This window comes from Austrofundulus limnaeus, unplaced genomic scaffold, assembly GCF_001266775.1.
Source record: "Austrofundulus limnaeus strain Quisiro unplaced genomic scaffold, Austrofundulus_limnaeus-1.0 Scaffold6, whole genome shotgun sequence".
NCBI classification, from domain to species: Eukaryota; Metazoa; Chordata; class Actinopteri; order Cyprinodontiformes; family Rivulidae; genus Austrofundulus; species Austrofundulus limnaeus.
This window is the reverse complement of record NW_013952408.1, coordinates 1,497,940-1,510,436: the sequence shown is the minus strand read 5'-3', so window position 1 is coordinate 1,510,436 and position 12,497 is coordinate 1,497,940. Positions and strand designations below refer to the sequence as shown.

Sequence of the window (12,497 nt, the reverse complement as noted above, 5' to 3'; positions counted from 1 at the left end):
CCCCCAAATACCCCTTTCTATAACTACAAAGAGATTAATTTGCAGCAGCAGTCTGGTTGCAGATGTGAGCTGCAGCTGATTTCGATGCAACAACCAAAAGATCACATTGGCAAATTCCATGTTGAATACCCTTAGTAAGGTCACTGCTCCGTAGTAGCATTCCTGTGTATTACAGACCCCCCGCCACAAAGGACCATCCTGTCAGTCAGGGCAGGATGCAGCTTTTCTTCTGGTTGTTCAACAAGAGAAGAGAATCACTTCCTGTCTTCTCTGCAGATATGACAGTGGTGTGAGCACAGATGATCAGCCTGGTTCCTCGGGTTCCACAGGTTTTAACGCACTCGCCTTGTGTTTGGGGGTCAGTTTTGAGTAGAAACACAAACCATACGTCCATACCTTTTTAGAAAGCAGCCTCTTTCAAAAACACCAGTTCAATGAAGCCAACAGTACAGCCATTATTACAAATGATTTCTGTGGAACAGCCACATTTGGCAAGTGTTTTTAAAAACAACACGAAAAAGGTAGATTTTCACATAATACTCCCGCCACTTTATCGATCCTCATCACGGCTCTGATAAATAATGCAGAGTTTCACACTGATCGCAAGTATAGATTTGTGTCTGCTTCAGTAAAGGCACAAGATGAGCAACATATTTGCTTGTAAAACATGCATTATGAAGTTGCCGGAGGGCGTTTCACTGGATCATTTACTTTGTATGAGTGGAGACCCATTAAAAAAGTGTTTACAGTTCTTTTATTGATTAAATTGAGAAGAGTCTCAGCAGTCAGCAACTTATTGATCAAGAGACTCATTTTTTTTCTCAAAAAATTATCTTGAGCTTTTATAACAACTAACTGGTTAAGGCATTTAGGATTTATTTGCAATTTTTTAAACAACTAATTAAAATTTACTTGTTAATTCCAAAGCTTCGAATGAAGATTTTAAGCAATTAGTGCTTAAGGTATGTTTTGAGGCTGACTACTAACACACCAAATTATTCTATAGAATTACCTGAGTTATGTACAGTTTTGTGTTTGCTAAGATTGATTACCTGCAGCAGTCATCTTGATTTGGATTGATCCCAAAAGTTAATCAGTTGTAGATGTATATCCAGTGATTATTTTCTGTGAGTTTCAATAAAACCTGTTCAGTGGTTTATCAGGTCTGTTGCAAACAAACAGACAATGTTTTACTTTACAAATCTTTTAACACAAATCTTTCTAATCTATTAGCATTTATAATATGTGTTGAGGATGACTGAGCTACCACCACACTAAATTGTAGCCTAATGTCTTTCATGTTGACATAGTATTCCATGATAAGGGTGTTTAACTGTGGCAGCCATCTTGAATTACTCCAAAAGTTATTTTTACATGGATAGATTCTCCAAACTAGTATTTGTAATGGTAAAATCTGAAACTTAAACTCTTTGATCCCACCATGAAATCAACAGTCAGGATTGGCCTTCCTCTCAGATGAATCAGGGTTTGGATTAGGATGATTGTCGGTTAACAGCCAGGTGCCCAGGTCACCAAGGGTCACTTCTTCCTGATGTGTTAATCAGGATTAAAGGCCGCAAAATGATCCTGACTAGCAAAAAAAAAAAAAAAAAAAAACACTCGCCTCCTCCCCTTTTTTTAAACACACACACAACTCAGGACCTGGCTGTAAAAAGGCACAAACATTGCCCCGGCCTAATCCCCTAATTAAGCGGGCCCCTCCTTGCTGTTTAACCCCGGAGAGCCTCCTGGCCCTTGCACTCGGCGGCGTTTGGTCACCTCCAGCAGAGGAACTGCATTGTTTACCAGTGGATTTACTCTGCAGATAAGGAAACCATCTAAGACCCCTAAAAGCACCCCCACAAAAGATAAAGTAGAATAGAAAAAGAGCTGAAGGGGCTTTGAAGACAGATCACACTCTCTAATCCCAGGATTGAGAGGTCTTCCAGGGGTCAACATGTAATGTGTATGAATGCATGGAGGAGGTCTGGCAAATTGGATTGTCCTTCTATATGAATGGTCTCTATGCCGGCAGAACTTAACCAACTTTGTGGGTTCAAATTCCAACAACACACATTTAAGTATTATGGAAACTGTTTGCCATCTAATTATAAAATAACAGCAACAAAGTAAGAAACTCATTGCAGCTACTCATGTTTTCTTATTAGATAATGGTCATTGTTTGACTTGTGATGTACCATGGAAGAAAATCCCCTCAGAGGCACCATAACAAATCTGTAGCAGCAATAATAACAGTTTTATGGTATTTAACATCTATAATGGTTCATGTCATCAACCGTGCTGCTTTTGGAGGAGCATAGGCTCACTGTGGTGTTTTGTCTCTTACAGGGAATCCTTCTGAAGAGAAGTGGCAAATCCCTCAACAAGGAGTGGAAAAAGAAATATGTCACACTGTGTGATAATGGCGTCCTCACTTACCACCCCAGTTTACATGTGAGTATCAACTCCTTCTCCTACTTTCTCTCCGGTTTTTCCTTTGAGCTTTAAAGTTTTGTCACTTTGCTGTTTGGTGAATGTTTTCAAATGGGCCTTCCAAGCACATTTCTTGTGATGCGATTTCTATAATGGCAGTGTTGGCTAACCCTTTGACTTTAAAACATAACGTTAAAGAAAACAAAAAAAAAACAGGGTGTCCTTGTGGTCATCACCGCTCTCGCTGTGGCGTCCGTCCATGTTGCTGGCTAATGGAGACGTGGCGCTTCTTCTGCGGACTCCACGCTGGCTTTTATTTATAATGGTTCTCGCTGCATGGCAGCCGAGCCTGACCAGCCTCCCACATCCATCTTTGTCAGGATCCCGCTGGGCCGCTAATACCTCTTAAACACTCGGCTGGCCTGGCAGCAGACAGCTTAGCAGCCCCGGTGCTGCACTCAGAGATGCCCCTCCAACTCCCTCCATCACCCTTTGATTTCTCCACTTTTCTTTTTTTTTTTTTTTTGGAGACGTAGAGATCATTTTTGCCACATGAAATGAAAGACACTGCGTCTAATGAGATGGCTCAAACTTCAAAAACCAGTCCAAGTGGTTAGACACGGACCTTGTGTGTGGCCTTGCTCCTCTGACAGTGTGTTAGTGGTTTAATTTACAGGCAGTTAAAGCGGAGCAGCGGCGGGCTACGGTGATGTATGTAATTGACTGAACGGACTATCTCTTGATCATTACAGCTATTACAGGTCACCGGGGCGATCTATGAATCTATGAATGTGTTGACTTACAAGAGAAGGTGAAAGAAGGCAGACAGTTACATTAACGGGGTAACAGCTCAAGCTCATTTGAGGCAGTGGAGCAGAGAAGGAAGAGAAAGGGAAAAGGAGGGGAGGCAACCAGAGAGTGGAAGAGGGGAACCTTTAATTTCGCAGTCAGCCAAGCCATCTACACAATCACCTTCTGTTAATTCTATCTGCTACATCAATTAAATTGTTTGTAGAAACTAATTGAATGTGGCTTAATCACACATCTTAATAGCTTTGCACGCTTCGATCTGGCTGTTAATTCCAGCAATAAAATGAAATGAGAGCGCTCACTGGGTAATTAGTGAGGAGGCTTGGGAAAGAAATGAGTGCTTTATGACACGGTAATAAAGCAGAGGAGCCGTTGGGGGGACGGCAAGGGCCGAGCTCGCCTCTATCTGGGTCTTTTTTTTTTTCTTTTCTGCTGAGCCCGATGATTTTCACCTTGGCTTCCCACATTTAGGCGGTAGTCGCTTTAAACCAAATCAAACAGGCAAATTGAAACAGAATGAGACAGTTTGCATTCATTAAGCCTAACATCCTGCTATTTAGGGAGCTGGCGTGGGCACAGGTGATGTATAATGGCTTTACAATCATTTTTCCACCATCACGCACTCTTAGCGGAAGATCTAAGGTGGGTTGTGACTAATGGGGATGGAAACTGAATAGTCTTTTAATTAGTTTTTCCTCCATAATTCTTGGATTCTTGTTGGTGGTCCACCGTGCGTAATCGAGTGCCCAAATCAAGGGATGTATTTGCAACATTATTTGTACTAAGTGCTCATTCCGGTCGTCCCCACAGGACTACATGCAGAATGTTCACGGGAAAGAGATCGACTTGTTGAGGACGACGGTCAAAGTTCCSGGGAAGCGACCCCCCAGAGCTGTGGCAACTGTGGCACCCAGTGCTAGTCCCAAAACCAACGGGTTGACCAAGGACCGCAGCGCCCTGCAGCTTGGCATCGGAAACACAGGTATGAACACATTAAAACCCATTTGTACTTTTTAGTCAAATGAATACTAGGGGAAAAMAAAGCTTAATGCAGTTGCAAAAACAAGCAATAAATCCCAGAATTAAAAAGTGATTTGCAGTAACTCGTACATTCCAAAGAGCAAAACTCCTGAACCCAGGCTTTTAGGTAGGATTTTTGGAGGAGGGCGTAAACACTTGGTCAGTTTACGAAGTTTGCGCAGGCTTATAAAATTTACGTAGGTTAAAAAAAAAAAGAAAAGAAGTTACAAACAGGCCAGGACCGGACATTGTGAAAACAACACACAACAGCAGCTGCTAAAGCTGTAAAATTACCTCCTCTATCCAAATCGGTGCAATTAATTTTTTTATGTGTCCTCCTCCTGGTTAACTAACGTGCCCTAAAGAAATGTTTTCCCGCAAATGGTGCATGAATGTGTGTAAATCCATAAACTGAAAGTGGTGCTCTTATAGTTCTCCCACCTGTGCACCTTCATTTATTATTGTTTATATGCACAAATATTGACAGTGACTGCATCCTTAAAATGAAACAGGCCACTGTTTTGCTGCAGAAAAAAACAACCCACAACACACTTGTACTGGTTTATACAGTATGACATGGGTTAGCGCTGGTCATTTTTCACATATGAACATCTGAGATGCTTATTAAAAATGTAAATATTTATACAGTATACACCATTTTGTTGGTGAAACCGCTCCCTCACAAAGCGAAGAAGGAGTAAAGGTGATGCAAGGAAGCATCTATACTAACAGAAGCAGGACAAGAAGCAGGTCATTAATGGCGGATTAGGTTCCTTGATTACTTTTTTGTGTTGATATCAATACAACATTATTTGCATGTATCCACAGTATTGACAAGTGAAAAGCAACTTACAGGTCAGCAGAAAAGAGTTTAAACCAGCATTTACACTTGCTTCATTTCTGTGAATGCTCAGGAAGATTTGCTGTTATGTTTGTCTACTGTTTCACCGGCTGCTCTTCAGGACTTTGCCCAAGTGTTGGATGGAAAATTTCTGCAAGAAGGGTGTGTACAGTTTTACATGGGGGAAGAATTTATCATTGTTATTATGTAAAATAGAGTTGGACAGGACTGGTCTTTTTCACATCGACTACGCTGTAAGGTATTACCGGGGTAAGTCAGAAAGGGGCTGGGCGTGGGGCATGTCTGTGGTGTGTTACTTTCTCCCCACTCACCGTCACATCCAAACTCTTTTTTTAGCTCTAGAGAAGGTAAAGACTGATGACGGATTGAGCTGTTTCCTCCACGAGATTAGCGTGTTTCTTTCTGCCTACCGCTGCAACACTCATCAAATGGGACAGTCTTTTTCAGAAAAAAAGTGTATACTATTTACCATAACTCTGTTTTTTTTATTTTTCGGCCTATAAACACAACTTTGAAAAACGTGTATAGTTTGTTGTATAAAATGTCTCCACTTTTAACACAACTTGAAACAGAGTCTCAGAGAGGGCATATCTTTCTAGCTAGTCATGGGACGAGGCTCCAGAGGGTTAAAGGGATCCCTGATTATTTGTAACATTAGACTTTATTTGATAAACATATATTTTAAATGTAAAATAAAGACTGTAAAAATACTGTAGGCTGTTTACTTTTGTAAAATTTAAAAAATATATATTTTAACACAGATGGAGCCATTTTATTTACACAGAAAGCATTCTGGGTAAATGATGACGTGGATAGGTCCTCGGTGTGAGTGAGCTATATTCACCCTGAAGGTTAATCTTGGAAAATATCTGACGATTGGCTCTTTTAAATGAAACCAGAGAGCGTTGACAGAGAGGAGAAGGTAGAAATGACTCAGCCTGTAACTGAAAATATAGATGGAGGACAACAGAGCTGCTTCATGGAAGAAGAACCTCAGCTTAGCCTGTTAGTCTTTGCGCTAGTGCCAACGCTATATTGCCTTATATGTATTAGCTCAGTGCTAGCATGACAAACAAGCTAAACTGAGGTCCTCCATCCATATTTTCAGTTGCAGGCTGAGTCATTTTTACCTTCTCCTCTCTGTCAACGCTCTCTGGTTTCATTTAAAGAGCCAATCATCAGATATTGTCCAAGATCAACCTTCAGTGTGGATATAGCTTGCTAGCAGCCTCGCACCAAGGACCTATCCATGTCATCATTTACCCAGAATGCTTTGCATGTAAATAAAATGGCTCCATCCGAGTGATATATTTTTAAAATTTTAGTTTAAAAATGATAAAAACTGAACATCCTACAGTATTTTTACAGCCTTTATTTTACAGTTAAAATACATGTTTATTAAATAAAATCTAATGTTACAACTAATCATGGATCCCTTTAATATGCCATCATATTTTTTTAAATACTGTCACCATATTTCAGTACTGAGGTATACCATCATACCGCCCAAGCCTAGTGTAAACGGTGTTTGTCACAAAGAAAAAATTATTTAAAATAATAATAGTCCTCAGATAGTGAGTCATGTTTAAAGACTGGGTTTGTTGTGCTTTGTTGTGGTATCCAAACTATAGTCAGCCAGGAACAAATTACTTGTAGCATAAAAAAATATAAAAAACATAGAATGATTGAATGATGTGACCTGAATCTGATAACAAACCAGTATAAATGTTGCATGGTGCAATGGTATGACCAGCGGAACACCAGCAACGTTTTKTATAAAACAAAAATGAAACTGTCGAGGTCACATTAGCAAAAGTCAGTGAAAAGGCTCTGGTGTTCTGTGGGCAAGCAATCAGCAGTTAGTTACAGCCAACAGCAATCACAGCCATTTCAGTTTGCAGAATCAGAGAGGTTCCTAAGAAGAGTCAAGCTAAAGGCTTTGCATTCTAAAAAATACTCAAACTTCAAAAAGACCACTATTCAGTATTGTTGTCAATGAACCACCTCTTTTGCAAAACACTTTTTTAAGCTTTGATGCCTTTTTCATGCTTTAGTGAGATTTATGTAGAAACCAAGGCAGCATTGAGATTGGGGTTGAAGTCAACCCAGTGCTGTTACACCTCTAGAGTCGTAATGGTCGGTGTATAAAAGTATATTAATAACCCTAATGTTGGACATATTTTATTTAATTTAATAGTGCATTCAGTGTAAAACGATTGCCAAATTGTTCATGTCTGTGGCAGCACCTGCAGAAAAGAGCAGTCAAAAGAAATACATTAAGTCATGTTTATAATCATTCTTTGCCTCCAAAAATGCAACAAATCACCAATACATTATGTAACAGTGACCTAATTAGTATTTTATTACTGAACTAATTTTATGTTGTACTCTGTGATTAATCATAAAAATGACTCCCATCTGATTAATTATCTACATTTTTATAAGTTGCATTTATGCAAATGAGGTGCATCATACACAATGATGACTTAATGATCGTTTCTGACAAATCTACTAATTCTCTAGATTACTGGTCGGGGAATTAAAGCATGTTTAAGCACTACACTCATGTAGTAGTATAAATAGTTATATCCTCACAAAGATAAATTTTTAAGTCATTGTGACACTGACCTGGTTGCATTTCATCCCTGGTGGTTGCAAAAACAGCCACAGTTTGTCCACTTTCTAAATTAAAAAATAGGACTCCTCTCCAAATGAGCTGAAACACCAGAGGTTGCGAAGAGTCTGGCAGGCTAGTGATTGGTTACAGGGGGCTAGGATTAAGAGTAATTAATACTAATTAGTGAAGTGATCCCCAGAGGAAGGTGGGGTCCCTCATCCACTGTGAAACCGGCAGAGTTTCCATCTTTCAGGCTAGAGCTAACCTACTGAGACGGGGWTCAGTGCCAATGACCAGTCGTTGGACACCATTGGAACCAAACAGGCAGGTTACCGTTAAACACGAACAAGATGCTGCCACTGCTTAACGGGTTAATCAGTCAAAAGCAGGAAGATTTACGAGTTTACAGAACACAGGGTATTAGATAAAGGTTGTCCAATTCTACAAACGCCTCCTAACCTTGAGCACTGGATGGAGGAAGTCATCAAAGAAACATGGAGAACAGCACAAACTGTTTTTTGTTTCCTTTTTTTAACCCATCTATGTTTGTTTTGCTTTTTGTATTTTTGGGAAAAACTCCTTAGTGACAAAATTTACAAGATTTTCAGCTGCCATTCATTTCTGCACCAGGAAACAATGTGGTGGAGATTTGCCTTAATCTCCACTTAGGAAAAGAAAGGTTACAAATCACATCAGGTCTCTCTCTGGGTGGAGGACCCTCTTCTGATTATGCGATCGGGCTTTTGATTTCATTAGACATGCAATTGATGAGGGGAACAAAGGGGTAATTTTTCATTCACAGCRTCTAAATCACAAGCCTTGTCTTTGCCTTTGGTAATTCATTCATTCCTTAGATCTAAAGACCTTTTATAATCACTGGGAGAAGAGGGATAGCGACGCGGAGCGGGTGGGGCAGGGTGGACAGGGTGGGGTGGGGAGACGGGAAGATGAAGAGGAAAGGTTGAGAAGACACAGAGTAAATGTGAGAACGCATGCGCTCACGTGTTTGCCGAGCAGCCGGGTTTAATTCTTTTGCTGGGTGCTGAGCGGAACCGTTTTAAATATGATCCTCCCTGTTAACGCGTCCTGCCATGTCACCGGCGACAGATACACTGTATCTAACTATTAATGGGCCCAGTCATTTCTAATCAATCCTGTGAGGAAGGGAGGGAGGGAGGGATACTGCCTCTCCACGAGGAAGAGGTGGAAAATTCAGGAGTGTTTTTTAGCATCTCCTTTCCCTGCACCACATTATCATTTAGTGACGAGAACAAACATCCACTCGGTTGTTGACCAGCCTCTGTCCGACAGCTTTGGACCATTTAAGCAGTCTGACCTGCTGTAGGTAGTGTTTTTAAGGCTTCAGCGTGTTTCTTTGTAACTGTGTGCAAGCTATTGAGAGCTTGCCAATAGTCAAATAAAACAACTCTGTGCTCGTATTTCAAGCAGTGATGAAATCTTTCCTAAATTCAACAACTTGTGTTTAAAAATCTTTCCTCAAGGGGACGTCGAACCCATACATACTCATAACAAAACACCAAATAGCCACACCCAAAGCATCCAAACCAATAATTCAGGTGATGGGGCACATGACCCTCTATGAACAATAGAACTAATCAAGCCTATTTTTAGGCGATGGCCCTCTCTTGCATGTGACTAACCTGTTTGTCCACTATGTGGACAAGGCTGAGTTCACCTGAAACTCATCAGACTGAAGAAGTCTCTTGGAGGAGAGATGAAACGTTTCACTAAAGAAGAACCCACCCAGAGGACCTACTTATTTTTTCTTTCTGTTTGATTTCCTGTTGGCTTTATTTTTGTAGACGCATAACTAACATGTCACATGTGGGATTTTCATTCAAGTTCATAAAATCAATCTAACTTTCTTAGACAAATTGACTTTTTTTCCAAATTGTTTAAAAAAATCTGATTCTGCTCCTGAAACCACTTTCTTCCAACCAATAAATTAACAATTTTTAGCACAATTAGTCTGCTCATTGTTGCCTGAAGAAAACGAACACCTTTGAGCACCAAAGTATTCCAGTAATTCTTTATTCTGACCAAAGCGAGGTACTCTGTGCCCCTCCTCTGCACTACTCCATTCAAGTCATTGTTTTACAGTTCAGACTCCAGTTCAGTAGGTGGCAATAATGTTCTGGTTTGTCTACTGCCTATTTTAAAGAAAAAAACTGACAATAAGCCATCTCATAATAAACCCCATCATACAGTGCTCCCTCAAAAGAAGCATTCCTAGTGTTTTTCTTTCACTGCTAGTGGTTTGACACATGGTCTGCTTTTGTTGTGTGGGTTGTTTTTCTGTTTGCCACTTTTTTAAATGGGAGTTTTATTATCGCACATGCATTGCCAGCATGCACAGTCTGGATGATCACAAAACAGTGGGCTGCATGCTGTAGCGCAGAGAAGAAAGTGGAAGACCCTCACAAACAGGAACCTGCGACGGAAAGGTTGGGGAAGCATTAATTTGGCTTTAATTCATACCCCCTTAACCTCTCAGGATGACATAATATCCACTTATTAACACCATTAGTTCTATGATCATTTGGGCTGATTTACCACAGCTTATTACAGTTATATAAAAAGAAACATTTGTAGCTAGTTCAGGATCTTTTTAAAAATGTTTATTGGTTGTTGAAAATATCACTGAAAGTACAGCAAGTACAGCTGAAATCTTTCTTTTCAAAAAGAAATTAAATTCCCAGAGAGTCCCAGACAAGAGTTAAAGTACACATTTTTCTGTATCTCTCATTCAGATAGTTTGTAAAATTCCATGATAAAAGCATCACAAGTGTGAATACTAAATGTTCTCAGTGTCTTGTGGTGGGACTAGCTGCAGCAGCAGCAGTATGGGAAGTGGAGGGGGGGCATTTGGGCGCCGGTTATGATGATGGCGGTGGATTACACCGCCGCAGATGATGTGTTGCCCTGCCCACATTAGCATGAATGCTTCATTATCTCACTACTTGTACATAATGGCAACAACTCCACGGAGGGGTCAGGCCTCGTCACGGCTCATCAGCCCACTGACGGCCCGGCCTGAAGAGAAATGAGAAGCAAGGCAGAGCTGCTCCCCACTAATCCATCGCCACCACTTAACACCCCAGCCCTGGATAGCCTGCAGAAGACACTATATGGCTTTTGTCATCTTTATATTCATGACACAATTGTCCACAGTAGGATTTGGTACTTTGAAGAGTTCATTAGTGTGAGGGGAAAAAAGGAAACTAAGAAGAGATATAAAAAAATCAGTTCACAATAAAAAAAGATTCTGGGATTTTGTTGGAAAGAAAGTATTCCTCATTATTGCTTGTAAAAGTAACCAGAGGAAAGTTTTCTCATGTAGCGAATTTATTGTTATTTTAGGTATCTAGGCTATTGACAGATTTCATTAAGTTTAAAAACTCATTAAATGCACACCTTTTTTTCTGTTTCTAAAAAAAGGTCAACAAATTACATTGTAGTGTGGATTGGATACTTTATTTTCTAAAAGCATTAAGAAAAATAGTTTAAAAAAACGCCAAATACTTTCTGCTATATTTGACTTTTTTAGACATCAAAGATGTATAGATGACAACCTCTCAGCCAGTAGGAAAAAAGATACCTAGAATTTCTAATTATTTAGAGCCAGTTTTTGTTAATGATTAACTAGATAATTACTTACATTTCTGGCCCAGTGACTCCATAAAATAGTTTTTTAGCTGTTTATTTTAAGGTTTTATATGTTCTTAGCTACAGATATCGTTCTATTGGAAAATCTTAATGTATATACGAACACTGGATAAAAGCTTAATAACTTTTTTTTTAAATAACCTTTGACACCTAGCGAATAACATCATATTTAGCAAGAAAGGCTTCATGTTTTTAGGAAATGAATAGAATTAATGCAGCTTCAAATGAAGTTATTTTTCAACATTATTGTGAGTTAAAGCCATTTTGAATATTTAAATATTTACCACAACTTTCAATAACTCTGAAAAAAGAAAAAAAAACAAGTATTCAAATTTAAGTTTTAGCCAAATTGAACGTTTGCAAAATAAACCTATTTAATAATTGTGACTTAAAATAAAAATGTTTAAATCAACATAATAATTTTTAGGTTCACTAACTTGAACTCTTCAATATGTATCCTTTGGACCTGATTTTGTGGTTGTTATGGTCATCAAGTTTTTTTTTTGTTGTTTTTGTTTTTTATTGTTTTTTTTCCCACTGTTGCGTTTCTCGTAAATGTGTAAAATGAGCTGCAGTGGGACCTGGCTGAAGCTGTGGGTGCATTTCTATTTTAATGCCCCAAGCTGATTATTTCTCCACTGTAATTACATTATCCTCCCCTTTATGCAGGAGTGGTCTCTGGGGACTAATGGATACAGACATGTTTAATTCATTAATCATTAGCATCCAATTTGACAATTAGACATGATTGTTGAATTTTAAGTATCAAAGTTGCCTAGCAGTTGTCTTTTTTTCTTGTTTGTTCTTTTTTTTAAAGGATTCAGAGTCCAGAATTGCAGTCCAACTTGAAACTTGTAGATTTTAAATCATTAAAACAAATTATTTTGGCTTTGATTCAAACAATAAGGGGACGAGTCATGAATTTCTTTTGGAAGTCTTGAATGGACAACAAGCTCTATGTTTAAAGCACAACCTTCTGAAGCAATGAAACTTTTAGTTCACGCTTATTTTATGCTATTCATTCATTGCTTTCTCAAAAACAAAGTTTCACATTTTCTTTCTAATTCT

At 39.2% G+C, this 12,497-nt stretch overlaps 1 protein-coding gene across 3 annotated transcripts in view; it reads left to right on the top strand.

Moving 5' to 3' along the window:
* Positions 1-12,497, top strand: part of agap3 (ArfGAP with GTPase domain, ankyrin repeat and PH domain 3) — a 146,413-nt gene that overhangs the window by 99,945 nt on the left and 33,971 nt on the right. For all 3 annotated transcript variants that reach the window (XM_014029945.1, XM_014029937.1, XM_014029930.1), the window contains exons 10-11: positions 2,350-2,454; positions 4,054-4,225. In XM_014029945.1, the coding sequence (XP_013885399.1) occupies positions 2,350-2,454; positions 4,054-4,225 (277 nt within the window). The remainder of the gene's footprint in view (positions 1-2,349; positions 2,455-4,053; positions 4,226-12,497) is intronic.